Raw genomic sequence first — 26591 nt, 5'->3', positions numbered from 1 at the left:
CCTGTACAATTATATTATAATAATTATTATAATTATTATTATTATTATTATTACAGTGTAGTTTTTCATTTCCCATTAAAATATAACTAGTTTTGCGTAAGGTTGTTGTTTTAAATATTATTAGTATTAAAATTGTAACGTATTTCGTGAATCTCTATCTCTGTGATACAATATATATTTAGAAGCAAATTAATGATTAAACCTGAAAGAATGATTAATTGATAAAACCTGAACTTTTCTCAACCCAGTGCGTGTTTCTACTCTAGGTTCGATCCAGGTTCGATCACTGGTTAAGAACTAATCACGTGGGATGTGACGTTTACAACATATAAAACCGCATCACGCGAGATTTCCGTTCTTGATTTGGCCATTGGCGAAAGCCAAGGAGGTTCTAGTATCGGACGGTAGCCAACGTTATTAAGTAATTTTATGTCAGTAACAGATCGTTTTTTATATTCCATAATGCATTTGTGTGGAAACATGGACTCTAATGCAGATTATCCGCCATGAATGGAGAATACTGATGTGAGTAATTATGTGAAGGAGGCTTACCATGTAGCTAGCTGTTAGCTAATTTTAGCCATCCAGACACGTGCAAGAAGGGTGTTGGGCAAATGTTATAGTCGGGTTTTAGAGTAGCCTACTTATGACATGAGCCATAGGCCACATATGTTGAATTCTTTGGGATGCAGTGCAATGATATTTAATTGAAAGTTGAATATATTAACAATAAGTTGTTTAGATGGCGGGGTAGATACGTGGCCTTCCTGTGCCGACACAACCTCACGTGGAGACCAATAAGTCTTGGTGATCCAACTTCTCTAACTCTTATTTGTCACTTTTTCCAGGTTTGTTTGGCAGTTATCGAAGCGGTGAGGCGAACCTGCCCGAAACCATGGGCGAAGGTTGACGCAGGGGAAATGACTTGATGACTGAGGTACACTTGGCCTTTACCCTATGAGTTTTATGCTTGATGTCCCGCAGTATGTATGATGAGTTTGTTATCCCTGTCTGAAGAACAAGTGTGGAAACCAATGGTATCTGATGACTTGCTGCAGAATGATACCTGAAGTCACACGATAACTTGGAACTATCAGTAATGAAATGTGGTGTTACAGGTTGCTGATGCCTCCTTTCCACCACCGCTGTGTTGAGTGTGCAAAGAAATGAAGCTAAGTGGAAAGGTATGTACCACAGTGTTTCTCATGATCCAGGTTGCTGTGGATTCAGTGATGAAATTGCTGCATAGGAAGTGCCGTCTGATGCGATAACTGACGATGGCAAAAGCTGTTCTGAGAAATGCCCTCTGTCCCCTGATACAGCCCAGATTCATGGCACGCATTGTTTTAACACCATCTAATCCAGATTTAAAATGTCTTCCCCTACAGGTGTGACAGCGTGGACACAAGTCATTGAGAAGGCCTGTGGACTCTGAAATGACATGAGAAGGTAACTGCTGCAAAACTCAAAGTTGAGAAATGGATTTGAATATTCAAGCCAGTGATGATACAAGTTATCCCTGTCTGAACACAAGTGTGGAGTCATGGTAACCTGAGGCTTGATATGAGACACTGGACCAGAATGGGATTGGCTCTCTGAATGTATAAATTTGGTTCAGGTCAGCCCTAAAATCTAAATGGGGTTTCTTGTTTTATTTACAGATTGAATCAAGGAGAAAGGCAGATGCAACACCACCTTGTGATGGATCCAAAACCGTGAAGCCACTAGACCATTTATAGCCAATGGAGTAGTTTAAACTTGATTTGTAATGTTAATCGCTCAGTCTTTGTGTCCCCTGATTCTATTAAATGGCATGTGGCTGATGACTGAAGTTTTGTATGAATGTTAACAAAGACCCAGGAAGTTTGCTGTAAAATGTTTTAATAAACTTGTGAGAAAACATTATATAAAATTAAAGTGTCATGGCACATTCAAGTATTGGAACAGATATAAAGTAACCTGCATCTTAATTAATGGGGAAAACTCGGTGTGTCTTGGTCAGTCTGTGTGGAAAGCTGAATTGTAAGATGATTTCTTCAGTGTATTGAGGAAGAACTGCTCATCCTGGAGGTAGTCACGATCCTGTGAAGAAATCAACACAGCATTTGATCAAGTTTGAAGTAATTATACTGTGATCTTAAGTACTCATGAGCTCTTCTCACACTGGTTACCATTTCTGCAGTGTGCTTCAGTAGAGCCAGCCCCGCCTGCAGCTCAGAGGTCCGAGGGCTGCCGACTGAAGCAGGAGGGGGAATGTTCAGGGTGGATGCCAGCTCAGGATCTGGCAACACTGAACTTAAGTCTGAAAATAAAAATGGCCAAACCTAGTTTGCACATAAAATAACTCTCAGGGGAACCTGATATTAACTGTTGAATGCTCTAGATTGGCAAAAACCAGTTTACCTCACCTGTAAAAATAGGCGGCACCATTTGTGGTAAAGGGGTGATGGGAAGGCCCTGTCTCAGCCTCTCCGTTTCCCTTTGCAAATCAGTTATCCTTACTCGCTCCTGTAGCAAAAACAAGGTTGAGATTCTATCACAGTTGCCATTATATGTACCATAAACATTACTTATAGAGTAAAAGCACAATGTGTAGGATACTGTAAGCAAACATACCTGATGGAGGTGCTGCTCCTGCTGCCTCAGCCTCTCCATTTGGGAATGGATAGTCCTGAGTCTTGCCTGGTGTTCAGTCTCTACATGTCTTGCCTCTTGCAATGCCCGTTCTCCTTCCTCATACTTTTCTGTAGCCAGCTAAAAACACAAGACCGATAATGTGTTCAAAAGTGATATTGTTGCTCTACTACAACGCTTTGCATAACAGTGGATGAAGTGCTTAGGTCCACATTCTGTTCATTTCCAATTCAATCAAGGGTCAATGTCAATTTACCTTGCTGAAGGCCTCCACCTCCTGGGCTCGTGTCTTCAGTCTCAAGGCTGTACCGCTGAGCTTCTCCTTCTCTCGGTCCAGTTCCTCCCTTTGTCTCTCCAGAGCCTCCCTCTCCTGTGCCACAGCTGCCCCCTTCTGTTTCAGCTCTCCGGCACGCAGCTTCAGGTCTGCTTGTTCCTACAACAGAGAAACCAGGAGAGAAAAGCAATTTAGTGGATCTCTAATGACTTGTAACATCTGAGGCAGGAGTCAGCAAAGTTTATGGCCTTGGGGCAACATTGGGTCTTAGGTGCAGTAGAGGGTAAAGCAAATGTTTTTAGAAATACACCGTTGTATTTAATGATGTAAACACTGCATGCATTTCATATACATATCTATTTTACCAAAATAAGTCTGCTTGTGTAATGAAGTCAATATTGTTTTCATTGCCTTAGATTTTAAGGTAATAACAGGGTAACAGATCAATCGGCCAACAAAATATGACAAAGCAAGATAGTGAAAACCAACTGCAATAAGCCCCTCCCCTCTTACGCCCACCTGTGCCAGGCTGAAGATGGAGCCCTCTCTCTGGGCGTCCCTCTCCAGAGCCCTGCTGGCCTCCCGCTCGGCCCGCTCCTGCCTCTGCTTCTCCTGGGTGTGGAACTGGGCCCACTCAGCCGCCAACTTCCTCCTCTCCTCTGCACAGCGCTGCATCACCGACTGCTGCTCCTCCAGCAATGCACTCTGACAGAAAGAGAGACAGCGGGGAGAGGTAAGGGAGAGTGGCATGGGAGCAAGGTGGAGGTCTATCCCACTGCCTGTGCTGATACAGATACTAGACACTAGAGAAACACGACCTTACCTTAGCTCTTTCCAGCTCCTCTCTTTCCATGTTGATGTGCATGCTAAGGGAACGCCTCTCCTCCTCTAGGCCTCTCTGGGTCGACTCTGCCTTGGCCTGCTCTGCTGTCACCCTCCAGCGCTCCTGAGACATACAATACACAGTGAAAAAAAAAATGGCATCTTCACCATCTTGGGAAAAAAGAGTAGGCTAGGGGTGTAGTAGGCTAACCTGTGCTATACCACTATATGACAGCAAACATGTATAACAAACAATCTATGTAATGTATTTAAGTCTTTAACATCCATCTGAGGCCTAATCTTTTCACACCCTGACCTTCTCAAGTTGCCTCTGCTGCTCAGCCAGCTGAGTGTCCATCTTGGCAATGACCTCCTTGAGGTGAGCTCTCTCCTCCGCCATGGCTCTCTGCTGCTGGCCCAGACGGTCCTGCATCACTGAAACATAGATTAACAGTATGACCTTAACACAGACGTAATGTGATACAACAATGCACTTAGACAACTCCAGAGAGGCCAAGCATATCTTGGACCTTTGATCCTATTTTGTACATCCTGTGCAAGTGTGTGTGTGTGCAGGTGCAGCAGTTACTTCGAAGCTGCTCGTCTCTCTGGCGTGCGCCCTGCTCCAGGCCCTGGGCTGTGTGTTCGTGGGTGCTCTCCACCCGAGAAGAAAGCTCTCCCAGCCGGACGGAGAACTGCTCCATCTGCTCAATCACCACTGCAAAAGACCTGAAGGAAGACAGTAGGCTTGTTTGTAAATATGACAATAATCTCAGAAACCTGTTGAAAAGTAAGAGAGACCATCTTTCAGTCAGAGGACCTGGTTTAAGCCCTCATGTTGGTAAGACTCTGCCCTAAACAACAAACCAAAAACCCAAAGATGGACGTTTTGGCGATAAGAGGAAATAAAAGGAAAATAAAATAGTCCCAGGCTTGTTGTCTACTACTCTGTTGCTGCCTTGACCAACGTAATCAATCATTTTAAATTACAGAATTGTTATATTTTTTCCTAACATGACTTTATCCTGTCAAAAGTGTTTCCATTCCGGCAGAATTGAATGTGAACAGGGGTCTCATTTATAACCGCTGTGTACGCACAAAACGGGGCCTGAAAGAGGCGTACGCCACTTCCCACGCAAAAGTTGTGATCTATTAAAACAAACTTGACGGGAGAATGTGCGCACCTGTATGTAAACTCTGACCCATGCGGACGACCATTTTGGAGACAGTGGGAAACGGTGACCGAGATGGCAAAGTAGTCAAATAAAGCAAAAAATGGCCTTTACACTCAGATCATTTCCAGGCCGACTCCACATCAACTTAGAAACCCTCTAATGATAATAGTCCTTGTCGGTAGAACGTCTAGGCTACAACTAAATAGCGTCTTTGTTGCTTTAGTTCCAAACCTGATCATCTGTCCAAAAAGCATCTATATGTCATTATAGGCTGACATGGTGTGAATTAGTTTCAAGTACGTACATTACAGTCTTTTAGCAGAGACCCAGTTTGTCACAATTTAATCTGACAAATTCAAGGTGTTAGGCAATTGGACTGGATGTCTCAAGGTAATAAATAATGATGCGTTATGAGGCACAGGGCCCATTGGAGACACCGGTGCCAGGCGCAGCCCTCCTCTTGTTCACCCCGGTTGCACACTGTCTGATCCCCGAGTCAGAAAATGAGAATACAGAACTTGTCTATGCGTTTTTTATTCAGATCAAATGAATGTGAAATGCTGAGTACGTGGTTACGTTCACTCTTTCCAAAAACAAAAGGCACATTTACGATACGAGTCAGTGTCACGCTGTGTTTCTGGCACAATGCCACTAAATAGGGTTTCCCCCGTCATCGAGGTGTAACATTCAAGAGGAGAGAGCCATTTTTCCTCTCAACAAACTGTTTCTGGTTGGTGACGCCCGAACTGAGGCCACCGGGGAAATGTATCTTTTCCGCCTGGCTCCGGCTTTGCCATTTTGTCACACGGGAGAATGGAATGACAAACATATTTACATACACATCAGTATTCATTCAGGGCATTTCATTGACCATCTATGGTTAATTGTGGGAGCTAAGGGGCGGAGTATGAGGAACGTGAACGTGTACAACATTTTAAGTTGGATTGTGATTCATAAAGGGGAAATTGCGTGCAGGTGTGTGAACGCACGGTTTTATAAATCCGATTATTTTTGTACGTACGTACTTTTCCTCTTTTGTGCGCATGTAACCTTTTAGTGTGGAATCCACACACAGTTTTATAAATGAGACCCCAGATCATTGCGCATCTCCAGATAGACTCCCACTCTGCCTTAAGTTTCGTTTTGCTTCTTCACTGCCACCAGAGGGAAGTAACAGAGCACAGTAATGGGAGAAAGAGAGAATAGTCCCATTAAATGTGACATTAGCTGCGTGGTAAAGTCTATGATTTCTGGGAGGTAAGGCAAACCCGCAGTAGACAATAGTAGCTTCTGACTGTGGTAAATACATCGGTGGGTTCAGACTCTTCATAGGCATTAATGGCGATATGAAAAAAATTGAATTACACTGGTATTCTCCATTAATGATTTCTAACCTGGTCTGTGATGTTGCACTCGTGACTGCATCAATCTCCTCATCCTTTAACCTCTTCAGTCTCAGGACCTGGTCTTCATGGTCCTTCTTCATCTCCAAGATAGACTTCCTGCAGGGCAAAGTGGGACAAATATGACAAATATACTGTATGTGAAACTATAAGATCATTTATTTATCTTAAAATGTGTTTATGGCTGTTATATGTACCCTTTCTGATGTTCTCAAGCATTAAACTGCACTATGTAACAGAAAGGTTCAACCATGTCATCTGATTGGTCAAAGACACATTCCAACCATGCTGTTAATTTTAGATACAGCATGGGTAACTTTGCTATATTGGTATGCCAGCTCTTGGACCCAAGGAACCATTATTGATCTTTGTTGTTTTTTATTCTTATGAATGTATACTACATTGAAGACAACTTTTCAGTCACTACACATGTTGGTAACTGTTGTATAAATGCCATAATACAGTTAAATTTGTTCTTTACCTATTGCTTGACTTTTGTACCGTGTTTTATTGCTATATTACTATATCATAGGTCAACATACAGAAAAAGAACTATGGACAAGACAGGTCTCTGGTACCTCTGTAGGTCCCGGAGTCTCTCCACCTCACGGTCTCTGTCCTGCTGGCTCTGGGCCAGTCTGCGCTGGTGCTGAACCTGCAGCTCTGAGCGCTCCTGCTCAGCCAGCCGCGTAACCGTGGCCAGGCGCTCCATTAGGTCCTCGCACTCCTGCCGCGCCCGTGCCTCCCTCTGGGCTGCCGATTCCTCAAGCAGCTTCACACGAGACCTGGAAGTGCAAAGAAATATTTATGTGTCAAGCATGCACACACATTAGCCGCTTGAAGAGCAGGGATATACGCATAATGAGTTCGGCCTGACAAGCTCTGGGAGTGAACTCCTACTTGTGTGCGTTCTCCATGAGCTCCACATCCTGCTTGTGCCGCTGCTGAACACACTCCAGCAGCATCTGGCTCTGGTCTCGCTCCAGCTGCAGGGTCTTCACCTGGACGATAACACACAGGATCTTAGGCTAGACATATACAGGGAGGTAACTAGGGAAGGGAAGCTGGGGCCGCAGGGTGGTGGAGTAACTTTAGGTTATTATACAGTTCATTAAATTATTGCTTAAAAAGAGGAAATGATGAAGTTAGCTCTCAGATACTTAACTCTATTGTTCCTTTATGTATTATAAGATTTTAATATCCCTGATAAAGCCAACAGTATCTTGTCTTTATCACTGTATGTGCCAGTTACTCATTCCTACAAATAATGAGCAGGCAGGCATCACGGCCACAACGGCTCCCACACACCTGTCCCTCCAGCTGGATGATGCGAGCCTGTAAAGCCTGATGATCTCCAGGCTGTTGCTCTTTCTCTTTCTGTCTCTGCAGGGACCCTGCATCCACAACGCCCCCTAGACCCAGCAACCCAGACTGCATCATCTTTGGGGGAAGAGTAGCCAAGTAATAAAAAACAAAAACAAGATGAATGCGCTCATTTTTAATAAATTCACTAGTAGAGAGACTCTTAAATTTCTTACCTGCTGTTGTAGGAACAGGTGTTGCAGACTGTCTGCTGAAAGTGTCACCTGTTGAGGAGATGGGGAAGGACTTAAAAACACTAAATCATAATTTAAAAATCTCCAACATCATCATTATAAACATTAATAAATACATTTTAGAAAAGTAAGAATACCTGTTGCTGGACAGCAGTTGCTGTGTTCTGCATTTGGTTTTGTTGTGGCACGGCTGAAAAGAAATCGACCATGAGTGACCAGCGGGACATTATCAGCATCGCATTGACACTGTGACACTAGATGCTAGAGCAACAGTAGAAAATGCTACTTTATCTAAAATGAAATGATCTCCTACTTCATGTCTCCCTAGGATTACCTACACCACACAGAGCCAGGCAGTATAGTAGACGTGGGGCCGGACAATGGCTGCCACTGCCGCGGTTCATCAGCAGCCTGACTGGGCCATCCTAGCGCACTGGAGTCCACAAGGGATGGGAAGTGGTGGGGCTGGGGCTGGGGCTGAGGGTGAGGCTGGGGGTGGCTACTGCTAGCAGCGAGGGCTGATGTGGGACCGGTAACTTGAGGGCGGCGGTGGTCTGAGGTGTGAGACGAAGCAAGAGTTCGCGCAAGGTCTGCCTTCGGAGGGAGCACGGGCGGTGAAGGGGATATTGAGGCGGGGTGGGGGTGAGGGGTTGGCTGGGGTGTGGGTGTATGCTGGATGACTATCGAGGGGGATTGCGGTGGAGGCGAGGGGGCTGTGGGTGCGGTGTCTGTACAAAAGGAGGAGTTGATGATTCAGTAGAATGTGGGTTGTGGGTTCCCTAAGATTATGAGCACCACATGGAGCCAAGTGGTACACTCTTCTTCAACAAGAGTTTGAAGAGCTTTTGAGTGCACAACATGGTGTCTGATACATTCAGTTTGTCAAAGTGTCAGATTCTGTGGGCATGCCTGGATATTCTCTCCAATCTGATTGTTAGCCCTAGTGAGAGTCTGACTGATCAATCAACTGGGTCAAAGAGAGGCTACTGGACGTGCACAGTTACTAGGGAGGGACTTAGCTTGAAAAATAAAACATGCTTGTTACGTAACACAGTACAACTTTTATTACACAAATGTTAAATGGAATGTAACAGAGAAAAAATGTGTCTCCACTGTGCTACAAGAGTAGTTACTTGGATGGATCACCTAGTGCCAATGAGTGAACACCTGGCTTTGTCCTCTCATCTCTGACTGGGGTAGAGTGAGCGGTGGGGCTGGGCGGCCTACGAGGAGTGTCTCTGCACAACAGGTGTTGATAGTGTCAGTTATTTACATGGATTTCACACATCTAGAGTAACTACAGTATATGGATTTACATGAGAAATCTATCTTACCCAGGTTCCTTGATGGATGTGAACGTGTCTTCTCTGCTCCTGGGAGCTGACGATGGTTTACTGAAAAACAGAGGAGATAATCGTTCAATAGGGAGGAACAAGTTTTCAGCTACTTCTGTGGTAGTATGTGGTGGTGCCTCCACTGCTTCTGTACCTAACAACGGACTCCACATCCACCTCTTCTCCCAGGCCCAAAGAGTCTTCCTGCTTGGACCTTCTCGCCTCCGAGTTCGACACCGCTAGAGTCTTCTTCCGGCTCAGTGCTCCTGCCAACCAGTCATCCTCCTCCTCTTCTTTCTTCTGGCTTTTGGGGACCTCTTGGCTTGGCTTGGGGGGTTTGGTGAGGGTGGTGGCCGGGGCTGAGGTGTCTGCTGCCGTTTTTGCTGCAGGCGCGGCACTGCTACCAGTCAGGGAAGATCTTCTCTCCGCTGAAGGAGAGGAGGGAGTCTTTGGAGCCTCCGGCGAGGTCTTGGCGTCATCCTCGAGGTAATTATACTCATCGCTCGTCTTGAGGCCCAGCCAGTCAGCTGAGTTGCGGGGACGAGTGGAGGTGGGGGTGGTGGGTGTGGCCGGAGTGGTGGGTTTCGGTTTCCTCTCCGGGGTAGAGGCACTGATATCCTCTGTGGAAAATCTGAGAGAATCATATTTTCTTAATCAAAGACATATACTGTTAGATATTGTACCTCTTTTGGAAAAAAAAAAGCAATCAATAGCATGCATATAAAATAATGAGCCTGGGCTTCACACACACCTGACAGACTGCCGGCGTGACTGGCGTCCTTCAGGAGTGGATGCCAATGTGGGCTGATAGGAACCAAAAGTGAGGTCATCTTCTAGAAAGGGTTCTGACAAATGGGAAAAAACAAACAAAAATGAACTTCATGATCAATTCATTCTTATAAAGGGTGCTTGCTCACAGCTATGCTAAGCAAAAAGCCATGGTGCTGTCACCTTTAGCACTGGAGGTCTTCTCCTCTTGCTGCCTCTCTAGAGGCTGAGGCTGGTCCTTCCTCTCCCCTGTGGGTGGGCGCTCCAGGAGACGAGGGGACGTCCCACGCTCCAGAATCTCATCTAGCCTGGTACGGGCTCTCTGGGGGAGCTCACTACTACGGAGAGACGGAGCAGTGAAATGGGGGAAACCTTTAGGATATATTTCATGATTTGTTTTAGGGGTTAGATGTTCTTGAGTCCTGTCCTGTACACTGGCCTGTCCTGTGTAATTTACTGTCTTGTCCGGTATAATGAGGTTTCTACTGTGTCCAGTCCTGTGTCCTTTGTGTCCTGTCCTGTCTGTTTCTGTAACTTGTCCTATGTAATGTGGACCTTGAGCCAATAAGTGGCTATTGTTTTGTCATGCCCCAAAGTAGTAATGTAGTAATTTATTATTTGAGTATTGTAAATAAGGACCCCAATAAGAGTAAAACAGTAAGAGTGAAAACAAGACTGTCTGTAGCTGCTGCTACTTTGAGAAATACTGCAGTAAAGAAAAGTGAAAATATATGTGAAGGTACAAAAGTGCAATGAAATTATTTTCCTGAAATTTAGCAAATGAATTGGGATTAACATATTTCCCATAATTTGAGCCAACCCACATCATGATATTGTACCACATAGATCAGGGGTGTTACCTTTCCCTGTTGGGCCGAAGCACAGTCTCTTTTTTTTTTGTATTGTCTTTCTCACTGTTAAATCCTAGTGCATCCATTAGGTCATCCTCATCGTCATCAAACGTAAGCTCGTCCCGTTTCTTTGGTGCCTTAACTGGCGATGGAAGAATACACACACACACACACATATTTCAGTGGATGTTTTGTTACATAGGAAAACAAAAAACAAAGAAAAAATAATTTAAGGCTGACCCGTTTCCTTCTTTATGATGGGGGATGCTGAAGGAGATAGCCCTGATTTTTCAGGTTTAGCCTTCTGCACGCTCGTTTTAGGTTGTGCCTTGGTTTCCTCTGGAAGCAAATCATCAAGCAGGTCGGCCAAGGGGTCGTCTAGATCTGTGGAGAGGAAATGAGATTCTATTAACACCAATACTGCAGATGTATTGTTTACACTGATGTTTGGACACCAGGCTGTAAAGCAGTCAAGTGATATGAAAATATAATACACTTAGATAGATGTTTTAAATATTCTACATATATGCCATATATGTTAATTATTTTTTTCAATATTTTTAATAGTCAGTTTGGCTGGGCATACATGTTTATACAAGGGAATGCATTAGTTGGATAGTTATTTTGTGGTGCTGAGATTTTGCAAGAAACTGAAGGAGAGGGCATCCTACAAGATTTCTTGAATTAATAAAGCACCATATTAGCTATGGGATAGCCAACTTATCACTATCACTGAAGTATATTGTTACAGTTGACCTGATAATATGCAGCTACAAGCTAAAGCCCAAACTGAAACATATGTCTTCTGAATCTGAATTAATGCAACGATTTGAGAAAAAATAATGCAGTTATCTGTAAAGTGTACAGCTTTCTGTTTGTTTCTTTTGTTCTCTCCTGTTGAGTTACATCAAGATCAGTCAGAGATGGATGGGCAGCGGAGTCTTACTCACCAGAGAAGGTGAACTTCTTGTAGCCACGTGTTGTGGATGAAGGGGCGGAGCTTGGCTTCTTCCCTTCCAAGGTGAGTTCATCTGTGTGAAGAGGGAAGACAGCTCTCTCTAACCACTGCTTATAATGGAAACATCAAAGCCAGTAATGATGTGAAGCTAATGGTGGGAAAGTAATTTATACAGGAACACACTGCACTGAATTACCTGTTCCCTCTGGTTTTACATTACTTTCCGATGTGGGAGGGTCTTTCTTTGTTTGCGCGGGGGCTGAACTGGGCTTTTTCTTTGATGCAAACAGGTCTGCATCCATATCATCCATGTCCTGTGCAAGGATAAACAGAAACACAACAGGCACTGTTAGGGAACCTGTGAACATGTACAGACAACAGCAAAGGTAAAATTGATCTCTTTCGGTCCCCCACCACCCCATTTCATCATTACCTTCATGTTCTTCAGTATGTCATTAGGATCTGCCTCTGAGACGTCAGAGTCCTTGGACGGAGATGAAAATAATTGGCCAAATAAAGAGAACCACAGAATATTATATGTGTAACCAACCAACCAGTCAATCCTCATCATATATTATCTTTCATACCAGGAATGTAATGTATACATCTTTATGGATAGAGCCAAGTCCCCATGTGACTTCTCTGACAGCCAACTCACCTCAGCGTGGCCAGCATCCCTCTTTGCTTCCTCAGCAAGTATACTGAACAAGTTATCATTGACAGATGAGCTGGAGAAGAAAAGAAACATTCCTTGTAAACAGGAAGAGTGATAGTTTATAGTTTATAGTGTGCTACTCTCAGTTTAATTCCTTCTGACCTTCTTGACTCACCGATTCACTGGTCCACCACGAGCTGATTTCCCCCTTAGTATTTGTTCTGATGAGCAAATAGATGAAAGAAAATACCATAACATATTAAACTTTCACAGTGATAATACAGTGACCACAAAAACAGGTCTGATCAATTTTGCAGGAGTGTGCTCACTTACTCTTATCGCCAAGCAAGTTGTCAAACAAGCCTTCATCTTCATATGAATCTGGAGAAAACCATGAGGTGATTTAATTCAAGTTCATGATCAGCTCAGAGTATATTGTAGTATGCAGTATTTAAGTAACACTGGAGGAACTTACTCTTGAATAGTTTGCTCTTCGGCTTTGAAGCCTGTAAATAATTGAGACAAACATAATATTACACTGCTAGAATAGAGCAGTGTGAATCGGAGGAGAATCGTGGATCCAGCAAATCAGTTGTATACATAAAAAATAATCTTGTTTTCACAGGTTAGGTTGTTAGAACAGATTAATCACTACATGTTTGCATTGGTTCAAGTCTGACTGACTCACCATCTCTGCTGATACCGCTGAATCTGAGAGCAAATCTCATTAGGCGTCTCCCGTCACCATTGGTAACCACACTCCGGGTTGCAGATTGACTGGCTTTCGCGGTCAGGGTTACTTGAAGAAACATAATTATAGTTTGCTCATTAGGTTATGCATCGCATCGTTTCATGTTTAAACACAGTGGTCTTACAGCGACGCTTAGCTGTTTTTAAAATTAGCCAGTCAACTCGAGGTGAAGTCAGTCACACCACCGTTACATACCACATCGGCTGCATGGACAAGCCTGTACGTTAGCAGTTACTTCTCACCGAACCCAGCTTCGCCCCTGCTGACTTCTGACCATAACCATATGGGTACAAAGTGTACCTTTTGAGCTATACATGCGTCTAATGCAAACTAACTGACAGTCAATCCACAAGGTTTTAAATTTGCGCGATTTGCCGCAGCTAATGGCTTTCTCGCGGCGACCTCAACGTATACTTCCTGTTTACAGTTCACAGTGCATTATGGGTAAAGTAGTTCTAGCGCATCCTTTAGAGAAAAAAAAACGTTTAGAAAAAGATGGCTTGTTTTGGCATGTATTTGAATAACAAGGTTACTTGTTTTGGACTTCTTTTGACATCTTAATTTGCTTGTTTCCTGTGTGATATCTACCAATCTGATTTTAAATTCACCACCAGGTGGCATCTGAGCTAAGAAAATTAGTTGCAACAAATCAGATACTACAAAACTGAAGAGATGAATTATTTATCTATGCTATATGTTTAATTCAGTGTAGATTACTGTTGCACTGTTAATCAGAACAACCATAATTAAGCTAACCACCCTACATCTCCAGACAGCACATTAACCCAAGCCAGGCTCATAACACCATGTGTTATGAGGCCTCAGCTCAGTGTTGGTCCTTTTCTCTATTCTTTAACCTCTCCATGGCACAGGCCTTTTCAGATGTTTCAGTGCTGGGATTAAATAGGCCAAGGTTATCATTTTTTCCCCATTAATTGTTGTAAAAGCCATTGTCAAATTATTTCCTAAAGAGGTATTTGTTTTGAATCATGGGGAACAGAGGGTTGCCCCTCTGAACAGAGGGGGGGGGGGGGGGGGGGGGGGGGGGGGGGGGGGGGGGTCCCTCTTTATGTCCCAGCATAACATATTTCATGTGTTGTGCAAGTAAAGGTTCCCCCGTCAAGTCAACTTTCTGCACCCAGCATGTAACCCTACAGTTATCTCCATAGGTTAAAGAAAATAAACCTTTCACATGTGCATTATCAGCTGGGCTATATCTGCTCAATCATGTGTAAACTTTTACACAAGTTAAAATTCATATAATAAGCCTGCTGTGATAAAGTCATGTACATGTGCAATCGTGAAGTATCTCACGGTGTCAGGGCGGAGGACAGATTGGTAGAGATGATTTTGTAATATATACTGGATTTTGTGAATGACTGTGAAGATCGAGGGTTTCTTAATGCATGATCCATATCAACATTTTAGGACTTTTCAGACCTTGAAACAAGCATCCTTTTATTTGATCTAGGCGGATGGAATGGGTGGAAGACAAAGAGTAAGACTTAAGCACTTTTGTATGTTTAGAGATCAAAATCAATTGTGAGGCAATAGCACGGCTAAAAATACATGAGCTGAGTCTGTGTTAGATAGAAATCTGCAGCTCTGACCAACTTCGCTAACTGGTTCTGTCTCTGGGAAGATCTCTACTCATAAAGAGCCCTCCATTTACACTGTAATGTCATCAGACTTTTCAGCTGCCATTTTTACAGAGCTGGAAAAGTTTGCTGACGTGGCTAACAGTGCAAGGCGGCCACAAAGACGCTACACAACCAAATAGGAATCATTAATTAACAAGACTGACCTCTTCAACCCACCATACTGTCGGAGTGAGGTAGAGTGGACACAAGTAGAGAGGAAACTAAATGCTTCACTGATGCAATCATAAGAATAAGTTTGTAATAAATCATCGGGGAATCAAAAGCAGATGCTCTGTTGTTTGTGCATACAAGAGCACCAATGTTCAATAATACTTCAATAGCACACAATGACCCAAAACTGACACAAAACAATTTCATTACTTTATTTCATTTCTAGGCTTCCTCTGTGTAAACAGAAAACAATATAGACCTTTAATGACACGGTGCCGCTACCTGCCATATACATTGCTTGTCTTTAGCTCCTATTTCAGGGGCAAAAATGAATCAGGTCACTTGAAAAATAAGAGAGAAACAGCCTTCTCTTTAGGATATATCGTCTCAAAGCTCTTCCAGTTCTTTGAAAACATACATTTAACATGAATCATTACATTTGGTCACAAACAAACAAAAAAGAAAATCAAAGAAAATGATTGTGGCTGTTTTATGTCGAGGCACAGAACATTTCATCTTTCAAACTTTGAAGTGACATTCTCAAGTGTTCTAACATCAACAAAAAAAGGAAACGCTGTAACTTCAGCTTCAAAGTTCAATTTTCCCATCTGGAATTCATTCAACCCAAGAAGCCTCTTGGGACTGCCCTTTTGCTGTTACAATATTGGGAGCATCTGCAGGACAGATAAGGGAAGCCGTGATCAAAACAGGCCTTATTTTGTTGTTCTAGCCCACTTTCTTATTCCTGGTGGCATTCGCGAGTCTTAGAGTGCAGGAAACTAGAGCTGTCAAGTGCAGAAGTGTCAGATCAATGAGAGGAGACAGAAGTAGTATCTCTGGGTTGGAAATAAGGATTGTTTTTTTCCTGGCAGGGGCCACTAGAAAAAAAAAATACACAAAGAGAAAACAAGTTAAGGTTTGTTGAATTTTAATGTTGCCAAAGCAATAAACCATGTACCACGTTTGATTATTTGGTGTGTGATTTATACTAGGTGGGATGCGGCCAATGAGAGAGCTCACCAGATGCACACACCCTCTGAGATGACGGGCCACTCCGGTCTCGGTTCATGTCTGCAGGAGAGAGAGCAGAGGGGAAGAGCAAGCTGACATGCAGGGACATGAATCATTTAAGGAAATAATCTACTATGAAAGAATGAATCAGGCTGATCCCGTTGAACAAACAACAACAAGTGAAAGATAACACAAGCCTGTTACCTGCCTGCAGCATGACACATGGTCAGGTACATGGTCAGCTTGTTTATTGCCTCATGCGAAGGCCCTTTACAGCTACACTGAGCGGTGCGGTTGTGGGGTAATGTATTTATAATAACCTTCCAAAGAGCTGATGGATTTGTTGTTCTGCCTCTAAATCATTTAGTATTAGCAGTGTAGCGGTGAGTACTTAAGAGCAGAATGTGGGGCAGGCGTCTTAGCACTTTATGCATCTCTGCCTCTGGAACATGCTCCACTGCTCCACTTTCTCCCCCCGTCTGGAGCCCCCCCCACCCCCTGACCCCCCCTCACTGTCTGTCTGTCTGTCTGTCTGTCTCTCTCTGTCACTGCAATTCTCAATTTTGTTGTATCACAATAGGCCATCATTCATACCCGGCTTAGGCTATAATTGTTTTGTTATTTGCAAGATTTTCATGACAATTTTATTTCACTTTGGAATTCAGCTGCAATTTAGCAATTTAGCAATTTAGCAATTTAGTTTCACATTCTCCCACGCTTTCAGATGTTAGTTTCTAGTTTTGGATTAGTTCTCTTTTTCAGAAATTATTCGTTTTAGTTTAGTAATAGCCTGAATAGTCTTCCTTATACGCTGGCAAATACACTACTGGCAGGACATAAGGTGTGTTTCAGCCTTTCATTTATTGCCATCTTTTGCCACTTACATTTTATCAATCCAGGTCTATTCCCATCTGTTCATTTACAATAGCAAGAGATTCACAGTGACTTCATGTTTGGTGGCTTCATACCCTGTTATGCCCTCTGTTGTCATTTTTGGGTTTCCGCTGCTCCATTGCTCTTCATGTAGGGCTCGTCTGTTTCAATAGCCTCTTTTTGCCTGTTGGTGGTGATAAAAGACACGACCCTCAGCAATCATCACAGTTGCTTATTTCTTGACTGGGCAATAATACACATAGCTCTTTGGAGGCTCTGCTGGATAAAATGTGTTAACCCATTTTCTAATAATTAGTTATCATTCATTCATGTTCAGTTGTCTATATAGACCATCTGAGTTTGCAGTGGGTTTCACCTTGTAACTTGACCCATGGAAAATCCTGGGCACCCCAGGGATAGCCTGGGTCCAGTTAACAGACCAGGACAAATGTCTGGCATTTTCCTATGAAGAAGGTTCTGCTGTTCATTAGTTCATGACAGTGTGCGCTAGCTGTTGCCAGGCTGCGTGGAGCTATAGCCACGTGGCATTGTTTGCCATTGCCGTGCGAGTGGCCGAGCAGGGCCGGGGGCTGAGAAGATTGCACTTTGAGTCAATTAGCAGCCCTGGACTCAAGAGCTCAGATGCTTTTCCCCCTCCATTCATCTCTCCATTACAAACTGCAATACACTGTTGTTATGTACCCAGCCTCTTAACCCACACACTGTTGCTCAAGGCAAACCCTAAAATAATCACAGGGGTGATTTCAAATCAATGATGCAGATAAGTCTCTCTCTAGCTCCCTCTCTCTCACACACTCTAACACACACACACACACACATTCACTTTCTCTGTGTTTATTCGTGTGTGTTCATCATTGGCTGCATGGGTGGGATTGTTTCAAGATAAGTAGTTACTGCTTTACTCACAAGCCTCAAGTTGCTGTGTGGAATATATTTGTCTTTTTTTGTCAGGCATTGAAATAGTTTCCCACAACTGGCCAAGTCTAAATAAAAATTCAATCCAAACAAAAGATAAGAGCAGTATTATTTTGGCTTCATCACTCAGAAGTAAGGTAGAGTTTGTGGTGAACCATATTCTCTAGAACCTGGTAAAAAACAAACGATGGATGATAAAGATATATACTCACGGTTTGATCCTGTTAGAGAACATTTGCCGCAGGACGAGGGCGATGGTGGTGAGGACCATCATCGTGGTACACATGGTCCTAGCCCAAGGATCCCTCGCCTTGGGGCCGCTGCAGGTTAGAGCACTGACACCTCTCCTCCCATTGAACGCATTGAATGGGAAAGGCAGAGTTTGTGGTGTAACAATCTCGACTATTCCTGTCTTCCCTCTCCGCTCTCATGATTGCGGAGATTAGCTCAGAGGATTAGCTGGGATCAAGGAGGGGTTAGATCTTGCTGGCAGGCCTAGGAGGTAAACAGAGCCTGCTGTGTGTTTCTATTCTGAAAACAGTGCTCAGCCACCACCATGTAGTCCACACAGGGTATGGTGAGCCAAATTAACCTGTATATTGTTGCTTTTGCAAGGGCAGCATGTTGGACTCAAACTGGCATTGGCATCTGTTCAAGAGCTGATTTATAGTGAGGATGCTGCTTTTATTGTGTAATGCTGTACTCTGATCCAGCTTTTAGGTTAGACTTGAGAGAGTGAATTCTTACTTACTTAAATTATTAAGTAGCTTGTATAGTTGAAGTCATGAGGGTGTCAAGGTTAAAATCAAAATTTCCTATGTCAGCATGATATTAACACATAGCAATCAATTCAAATTAGAGTAAATTCTGAGTGATACTGATTCACTAAATTATTATAGTGAATAGTGAATATAGTTATTGTGCCCAAACTGACTATGGGGAATCAGCTCCTACCAGATGCACCAGGCCCTCTAACGGCATTCCTGCAGACCCAATACAATATTTGATGAAAAGAGGCATCCTGGGGTCATTGCTAGATGAATGGGGGTATAAATACTGTTTTCCAGCAGGTGAGCCACCTATACTTAGCACTGCTGACTCTGCTGAGAATAAGGGAGCAGTAGGCCTGCAGAGGGAAGGAAAAGTCTAATTCTTACATTGGTAAGGAGAAACGCAGGGGAATCAGATTAGGGCATGTGTAAATTGAATAGGATTGGGAAGCATAGCATTGACATAACAGGATTTTAATATTTTCTATGTGTGTTTTTTCTTCAAAATATTGTTTAATACAGATACAAGTGTGGAGTATAATGAAAACCATGTACAATGTTCACAACGAACTGTTAAAAATGTAAAAATTTCCCTGTATTGAATGAATACGTCACAAGGTGGACACTAATCCTTATCATTCAAGTGGTGAGGGAATAAAGTCGACAAAGGATAAGGACTGTTTCAGATACAAGGAAACATCAGCAAAACATCACATGAAATGCAGAAAGAATGCCATTTTATACGGCAGTTTCCAGATGTACACATTCTGTAGAAGGCACAACCCAGTTAAATGTGATCTCTTCTCCGGTGTTGGGTATTTAATGTTTGCATCTCCTTTGGGTTTGTCCATCTCCTTTTATCCGGTTTGGTCTTTTACAAGGGTACAAAAAACAAGGAGGAGAGCGTAACACATTAGACTTTTTGTTTTTGTCATGTGAATTGGTCCATCCTCTGTATAATCTCTTACAATTTTTTAGCACACACACACACACAGACACACACTCACACACACAGGTTATAAACACATCTATCATCAGTGGCTAGCTATCAGCTGAAAGGGCACAGGACAGGTTCTTAGTGTATAGATAAGAGCATATGGGTCCATACAGCCCATGAGCCTCTGTAAAGATACATTTCCTTCAATAGTCAGCACAGTTGACCCCTCTCCAATGAGGCCGAGGCCTACAAAGTATCAGTCTCTGGGTGTCCACTGTGCTCGATGCTTCATGTCCGTTAGACCCGGAGTGAAAGCTTCACCCGGTCGAGCTCGACAGCTTAGTCCAGCCCACTTCCTCATAGACGGCTGTGACATTCCAATAGACTACAGCCAGGAGTTTGGTCCACGCCGCAGCCACCTCTGGGGTCACGACCTCTGGGAACTCCTCTCCCAGGACTTCCAGTATCACACCACTCAGGATCTGGGCAGGAGAGAGACAGAGAGACACACACAGAGAAAAATACAATAGTGTGGAGCTCTTACCTGTTTTAATAGAAGTTTTACTTACATTTTTTGGAAATAACCCAAAATAAAGAGTAAGAATTGTTGCATTTCTTCCTAGCTTGTGGAACTAGTGTGTGTTTTCTACTTTCTACTTTTCTTTCTACTATACCCTACCTTGAAGTATACAGGCTCCACCTTGTGTCTGAGTGCGTGAGCCTTGCCCACCAGCTTCAGCACGGAGGCCACCTTGTCTGAGTTGTCCAGGCTCTCCACCAGGGTATTGATGGCGTTCATGACTCTGTGCGCGTGCTTCCTGAGCTGGGCGCTCCTCTCCAGCTCCTCTGGCTCCTCGACGTGCTGGAACTGGCTGAAGTACTGCTTGGACGAGGGGAAGTTCACAAACAGCCTGCGGAGGAGGAGAGCAAGTGGGCGACATGAGTGTGAACAGCTGCGGTGGAGCTCCGCTAATCTCATCGCCCTTCAGCCTCCAGCAGCTCGATCCTACAAGCCCAGGTGCATTTCTTGGGCTGGCGAGATATCATAAGTAAACATAAGCATTGACATGGGAATGCTGCATATTTTCCCTTTTAATGTTTAACTGTTATCTAGGTGCTGTATGGTGTGTATTTCTTCTATTTGCCATAGCATTACAGCATATATTTGAGAATAATTTTGTTTTTCAGTGCAGCTCCATTTAAAGTGATGAATGGAAAAAACATTCAGCCGCTGAGAGATAATTTCAAAATTAGTTTCAAATGCAATAGCTGGTCTACACATTTGTTATAACTGTGATGATGATTATCAGACTATCAGTTTATTTCCTATTCCTTTGCATGCTTTGGCTACTGAAGAAATACAATGGCAATGGCAAGGGCAAGCATGTGAATCACTCTGCTGGTATTTTTTATTATTTTAATATCAAAATATTAAACATCATCACATTCATCATGTAAGGAATGATGCAACATGACAAATAGTACAAATACACAGTTACAAATGTTTCCCTTATTTACTCTACAAAAATCATTAAACATTTATGCACCCCTTGCAGAAATAAGTCTTACAGTAAATTCCAGTAAAGTCAGGATCAGATAAAATCTCCTCCAACAGTGATAGCTCTGATAAGACGTTTCTCTTGAAGGTTGATCTGGCTCTGATAATGCCTGGGAGGAATTCTGCTTCATAACTATTTCAACTTTGGCTTTGATGTATGCATATGTACAGATCTATATATATCCATATTAGTATGTTCCAACTAATCTCACTGTGTGTTTTTAGCTGGGGCCCCCACTGAGTTAGCTGTACGCCGGTAGAGTTTAGAGTGCATTGTTAGCTGACCGACTGTTTCCAAGTCCAAGTCCTTCTTCATCAAGTAGGTAGAAGAATAACACTCTTTGCCACTCTGCACTCTTTTGTAAATTGATCCTTTAGCTGCAGGATTTTTCCAAGTTAATCTTCCTATTGAGCTCAGTGTGATAATTAACACAGCAAATTAAGATAGAATTTATTCATTATCACTGTGTTGTAAGGTGGCAGGAGGGTGATAATTGTGCCTGCTTGTGGCCATCATGTAGTCCTATGTATCTCAATGGGTAGAACATGGCACTTGCACTGCAAGGGTTAGGAGCTTGATTCCCTCTGGGGCCTCCATGCTATCTATATACACGTAAGCTACTGCAAGGCGCTTTTTGATAGAAGTCTCCTCTATGTTATGTTATTAAATCAATCACTGCTGCAGCCGATGGGCCTCCACATACCCTCTCACGCACCTCTGGGTTCACATCCTGCCCCCCAGCTCTGTATGTGGTCTCCCTTGGGAACCTGTTGGCTCAGCTGTCTGATCTCAGTGACTGACAGATTGATTGGTTCTGCACTGTGGCTCCTTTCATGCCTCAAAAAGAGCCCTTTCACCTTAGATCTTGCACCATATGATTGTCTGACAAATGGTGAAAAGCACTAATGACAGAGAGAGAAATTAAAGGGATAATGTCACTGTGCCTCCCTTTTACTGTGTGGTTGGGGTTGCACTGATTATTAAACTCACTGTCACTAACCATTTATGTTAGTTGCAGTTAGCGTAGTTAATATTTTGTTCACATTTTTGTTCATGCTGCAGCTCCTATTATTTGATATTTCCTTGAACATCCTGACCCACAGTGCACTCTTTCTAGGAACAATCGCTCAATTTAAGGAGCTTTTCTTTGATTTCATCCCTGTTTGACCCCCAGAGGTATCACAGAGAGGAACCCAAAAGCTCAACCGCTCCCACAGACTGGGGACAGAGCCAGTGCAGCTGGTTGCCGGCTGTCTAATCCTGATGTCCTATCTCTCTCTCCACAAGAACTCACACAAAAGGGAAGCCAGTATGCTTACGTTAGATCTAGATCATATGGCTAGATGCAGCTCTTATAAGTGAACAGTACCCCCTGTTAGTTTCACTTGTGAATTTAAATGGAGGGTAGATAATGGTTTTATTCTGTTAGGTTTGGGTGGAGGGTCTATGCAAGTGCTAATGCAATGACTTTCTTGTCTGGAGCGAAGGATTCCTAGTTTCACTGCAAAGTAATGAGGAAGCACAGTGTTTAATCTTTCTCTCTTGTAATTGCATGACCCGTGGTTGCATATAAATAGCCTCATTAGTATTTTATATGGTCATTGGACTCTTAATCCTCCCTTATCTATTCTTTGAGACTAGCTCAAGAACTCAATTCAGAGAAAGTTTCCAATTCCAGTGCCAGTACCGTGATTAGCTGTTTTGGTTGTTATCTTTTACCATTAAGACAGTTGGCTGGGAGGATTGAAGTTGAACCCTGGAGTTCACATGAACACTAATGCCTTCATGAGAATGATAGGATCTACTCTCTGGGTCAAAGGGAGAATTTGCCATAGTCCTGCTGCCTATCGATTGATGCTCATTCCTCAGACTCCTGAGGGTCTTAATGTCTTTGTGAAGGAATGTGAATGTAGAAAATAACTGGAAATTCAGTGAAGCCCATTTGGTTCTAACATGTTTTATCATCAAAAGCGGAACATTTTGTCTTCACAACTAAATCATGATGTTGAGCAAGCTGTATTAAAATCTTTTGCCATTTTGTTTTTAGAGAAGCGATAGTGCAAGTATCTTTGCTCTCCTGCTGGTAACCTTAACCTCAACCTTCACCCCCTACAATCCTAAAGCAGTACCTCCATGTATTGACTAGGTGAAAGGCCACGCTGCGTCATGCAGTGAAGCTCACCAGCCTTCAAAGGACTTTCACACCAACGCTGATTGCCTTCAGATGCTCGAATTTTTCAACTGTGGATTTGTTCATTGGTTCCAGCATAAATGTTAATATCAGAAGAGATAAAAGTAGTGAATCCAACAACTGTAGAAATCCTGAATGCCTCCTCAAATAGGATTCTGTGTTCACCTTAATTAGAGGTGGATGCTGAAATAAATGATGAAAGATACTCAGTGGAAATTCCAAAACCCTATCACACTAGAAATTGTGACAGGAAAATCTCTAATCCCTTTGGCCTAGAGACCTGAAAGGAGGCAAGGTTTAAACAGTTTGACTGGTACTGATGGAGACATTCCTGTTGCTGCTGGAGTAGGTTATTTAGCCCTCTATAGGTATGCACAACATGACCTGCCCTTCAAGGGAGGGAGCACTTTCAGAGCCAAAGATGTCTGGCTGCAGCAAGATGGATTATAATGTTTATGCTTTTCCTCTACTTTTGGATAAATAGGAGGATGAAAAGGGGGGGGGGGGGATAAGTGAGAATATCGCTTGCAAAAGATAAGAATGACTGTGTTCCTTTGGACAGACCAGGAACTTATAAACTCAAGAAGATCGTTAAAGTTTAGTACTTTGGTTGCATTCTGAGATAGGATAATCCCACTCTTGGATTTCAAACATTTAGATACATTTTAATAGACATTTTTATAGTTTACTGAGAAAAAGAGGGTTCTTGACTGACAGAAAAACATCAGTAGGCCTAGTGGCTCTAGCAGGTGCAATGACATCACTGAGGGGAAAAGAGACAAAATGCTAGTTTGACCATCATCAGCTATAGACTAATTAAAGTTGCAAAGGTGAAGGGGAAAATGATGAACAGACCCAAAATAGGAATTAGATGTTATGCATACAGATTTGTGTATCATGTAGTTGCAGTTACTGATCTCAACAGAAAATTCAATAACCAGCTGCATGTAAAGGAGTACACAAGTGTGATGAATGGTGATAAATATCAAAGTAGATCTCTTTAAAATCTATACAGTATTCCCTTGTCACCTCTGTAGCATATTCCCTGGTCTCTGGGGTCAAAGTAAAGTGAACAAATATCTGTGCGATAAGCCTGGCTTCCAGACTCTACGATCAACCTTTGTTAACATTTCAAACTTAAAGCAGGAAAGGCAAATGAAGGAATGTAATACCTGATTAGTATGGCCACCCCAACATCATCACAATTTTGGTAGACTTTGGCCCAGGAGTCCTGGATCATCACTTTCTCCCTGTCAGTCAGCGGGCTGGGGCGCTCCAGGCGGTCCACCTCTCCCTCTCCCTGCACCCTCTCCATCTAGGAATACAGTTGTGCAGATCTGAGCACGTGCAGAAGGCAGGGGTGATAAGAGTTCCCCCCCAAAAAAACACAACCCCCCTCTCTGTATTTCTACCTCTATAGCCTCTATAGGCTATATGCCTCTTTCCTGCTGGGAAAAAAAACAAACACTTTCTGTTCCCCTTCTTTTCCAGTGTGTGAACCTCTGCTCTCTCCACCACTGAATCTCTGCTGAGTGAGAGTGTGAGTGGAGAACAGACTGTAAAACACGAGAAAAGCACACAGCGAGTGAGGAGGAGCCTCTGTACTCGCTCTTTCACACTCTCTCTCTCTTTCTTCCTCTCTCACTCCCTCAACGCAATTCACTTTTGTAGGTAGTGTATGATGAAAAGATTATGAAAAAACAAATCCTAATAAGAGAATCAGATATATGATATATGATATAGACAATGTGTGAGCATAAAAATAAGATAAAAGCAGAGCATTCTGACCTCTTCCAGACTAACCAGGAGATTAACCTGTAATATGTTCTATTGAATTCCTCACAAAGCCCCGACAACGTGAATGGAAAAACAATTTACCGATTGAAAATGAAAGTGCTTGAGGCCCATCGGAAATAGGGCAGGCTTTTATTTGTTTTGGTTTGTTCTGTGCTATCTACTGTATGTAACAAGATATGGATCTTATCAGCTTGTTTTCATTCTATTCTACACTCTTCTGGTTTCCTTTTCACACACACCCTTTACATAGGTCTCACTGCACTTATTCAAACATGAATTTCCCTGCTGTTTGTTATGGCAGGTGTTGTGTCTGAGGGAAATCATATCTCACAGTCTCCTTTATAAGAAACTGTGTGTTGTCACAGTTGAAGACTTGACAATGCTCTTGTTCAAGCACCTTATCTCCCCAGCTCCTTTTCTAATTAGTGTGTTTGTTAGTGGGTTGGGCATGTCGGCCTATATAGCCAGGAATCAGAATAATATGTGAAGGGAGGAAGAGAACAAATAGAGGAATATTGAAAAGACGCCATATATCATAATCAAGCTATGCTCTGGGTGATATTTACAGCCTTGCTTAGGAGGTGCAATCTAGGCTACGGATGTTACACATTGACAGAGTCCTTCAAAGTATACAATAAAGTTGGTGATGAAAAAGAAAACGATAATGTTTGTGTTAAAGGTGGACATGCCTCTCTGCTTTGTGTGTGGAGGATTATCTCAATGAGATAAAAAACAACTTGTAGAACAAGCTGGTGCAGGCAATTATGGCGCTAAATCCTGTTGGGAATGTTGGTAGGACAGGAGTGTAATTATTCTGTCTGTCTCAGTCACTACCAAGGAAAAACACTGAGATCAGGGTTCATGTACTATCAAGTGCATCAGCGCATAGGTTTATCAATATTAAGTTTATCAGTATCAGTGTGGTTATTGAGGATTAGTTAGGTTATAGGCCTAGTCAAGGAGACTTGGTCAATGATTGTAGATCAACACTGCTACTCTGATGGGTTTAGGTTTCTACATAAAAACGCAGATATCTTATTTTGAGATACTTTGTGAAAACGTTCCGCTGGCCGCACCCATACTGAGGAATTCAGACCACAAGTCCACATGAGTGATGTTATACCTTCAATACTCCACCCAAAACTCATACAGAATTGCTTCATTATCTTATAAGCAAAGAATTAATCCCCGCTGAGTCGATATAGACATAAGGAGTAATGTGGACATCTAGTGGAGAACTGGAGTAATACTGGCTTCAAGTGCTGTCAGAAGTGTCGTTAGTTATGAGGAGCGCACATCAACGACCCAGCAAAGTGGTAGCCTAAATACGACTGGAGAAAGTGGGAAGTTTCTCTGACCCCCATCATGTTGAAGAGACGTGATGTTTAGGGGGCGGACAGCAGGGAGGCCGTGCCAGCAAACTGATGGTCAAAATGATATACAACGTACTTAGTTAAAACATCAATTATGCGCATTTCCCCCTCTCCATCATTCTACGAGATTCATTCAGTCAACTATGAGTAGC

General features: G+C 42.9%; 2 protein-coding genes, 1 long non-coding RNA gene and 2 other non-coding genes across 5 annotated transcripts; 3 read left to right on the top strand and 2 right to left on the bottom strand.

Annotated features, from left to right (window-relative positions):
• The first annotated feature begins 373 nt into the window (after positions 1 to 373).
• Positions 374 to 1378, top strand: LOC139643551 (uncharacterized). Its single transcript, XR_011695084.1, has 3 exons — positions 374 to 525; positions 849 to 937; positions 1119 to 1378. It is a non-coding gene; the product is annotated as an uncharacterized lncRNA (long non-coding RNA).
• LOC139643564 (small nucleolar RNA SNORD49) lies at positions 1226 to 1298 on the top strand. Its single transcript, XR_011695087.1, has one exon. It is a non-coding gene; the product is annotated as a small nucleolar RNA SNORD49 (small nucleolar RNA).
• Positions 1379 to 1492: 114 nt separating the features above from the next.
• Positions 1493 to 1562, top strand: LOC139643563 (small nucleolar RNA R38). The gene has a single exon (XR_011695086.1). It is a non-coding gene; the product is annotated as a small nucleolar RNA R38 (small nucleolar RNA).
• A 99-nt stretch (positions 1563 to 1661) lies between these two features.
• On the bottom strand, positions 1662 to 13158 carry LOC139643541 (fas-binding factor 1 homolog). Its single transcript, XM_071518709.1, has 28 exons — positions 13119 to 13158; positions 12606 to 12651; positions 12434 to 12503; positions 12209 to 12259; positions 11972 to 12089; positions 11768 to 11848; positions 11058 to 11201; positions 10827 to 10959; positions 10150 to 10304; positions 9950 to 10043; positions 9353 to 9829; positions 9199 to 9258; positions 9011 to 9102; positions 8002 to 8054; positions 7847 to 7894; positions 7617 to 7748; positions 7209 to 7309; positions 6887 to 7093; positions 6300 to 6407; positions 4320 to 4459; positions 4047 to 4165; positions 3732 to 3854; positions 3428 to 3613; positions 2891 to 3067; positions 2617 to 2754; positions 2409 to 2508; positions 2172 to 2302; positions 1662 to 2082 (listed from the first exon to the last, which is right to left on the bottom strand). Exons 1-28 carry the CDS (start codon positions 13156 to 13158, stop codon positions 1999 to 2001), a joined length of 3408 nt encoding a protein of 1135 aa, XP_071374810.1. The 3' UTR covers positions 1662 to 1998.
• A 5958-nt stretch (positions 13159 to 19116) lies between these two features.
• LOC139643554 (cytoglobin-1-like) lies at positions 19117 to 24786 on the bottom strand. The gene is made up of 4 exons (XM_071518727.1): positions 24682 to 24786; positions 24442 to 24584; positions 20199 to 20430; positions 19117 to 20001 (listed from the first exon to the last, which is right to left on the bottom strand). Exons 2-4 carry the CDS (start codon positions 24582 to 24584, stop codon positions 19837 to 19839), a joined length of 540 nt encoding a protein of 179 aa, XP_071374828.1. The 5' UTR covers positions 24682 to 24786; the 3' UTR covers positions 19117 to 19836.
• Between the last annotated feature and the right edge of the window lie 1805 nt (positions 24787 to 26591).

Source organism: Centroberyx affinis, unplaced genomic scaffold (genome assembly GCF_046629955.1).
Source record: "Centroberyx affinis isolate AG114_WGS23_722 - 3 ecotype Tasmania unplaced genomic scaffold, CSIRO-AGI_Caff_v1 ptg000623l_1, whole genome shotgun sequence".
NCBI lineage: Eukaryota > Metazoa > Chordata > Actinopteri > Beryciformes > Berycidae > Centroberyx > Centroberyx affinis.
The sequence above is the reverse complement of the archived record's forward strand: the minus strand, read 5'-3'. Positions and strand labels throughout refer to the sequence as shown.

Coding starts and splice junctions, on each gene's coding strand:
- LOC139643541 (XM_071518709.1), bottom strand. CDS start 13,158: ATGAGATTTGCTCTCAGATTCAGCGGTATCAGCAGAGATG. Junction 11,202..11,767: donor CAAGAAGTTCACCTTCTCTG/GTGAGTAAGACT, acceptor TCCTCTCCACAG/ATCTAGACGACCCCTTGGCC. Junction 7,310..7,616: donor TCATCCAGCTGGAGGGACAG/GTGTGTGGGAGC, acceptor GTTATCGTCCAG/GTGAAGACCCTGCAGCTGGA.
- LOC139643554 (XM_071518727.1), bottom strand. CDS start 24,584: ATGGAGAGGGTGCAGGGAGAGGGAGAGGTGGACCGCCTGGAGCGCCCC. Junction 20,431..24,441: donor GGGGTGGCCATACTAATCAG/GTATTACATTCC, acceptor CCTCCTCCGCAG/GCTGTTTGTGAACTTCCCCT. Junction 20,002..20,198: donor TGGAGCCTGTATACTTCAAG/GTAGGGTATAGT, acceptor TCTCCTGCCCAG/ATCCTGAGTGGTGTGATACT.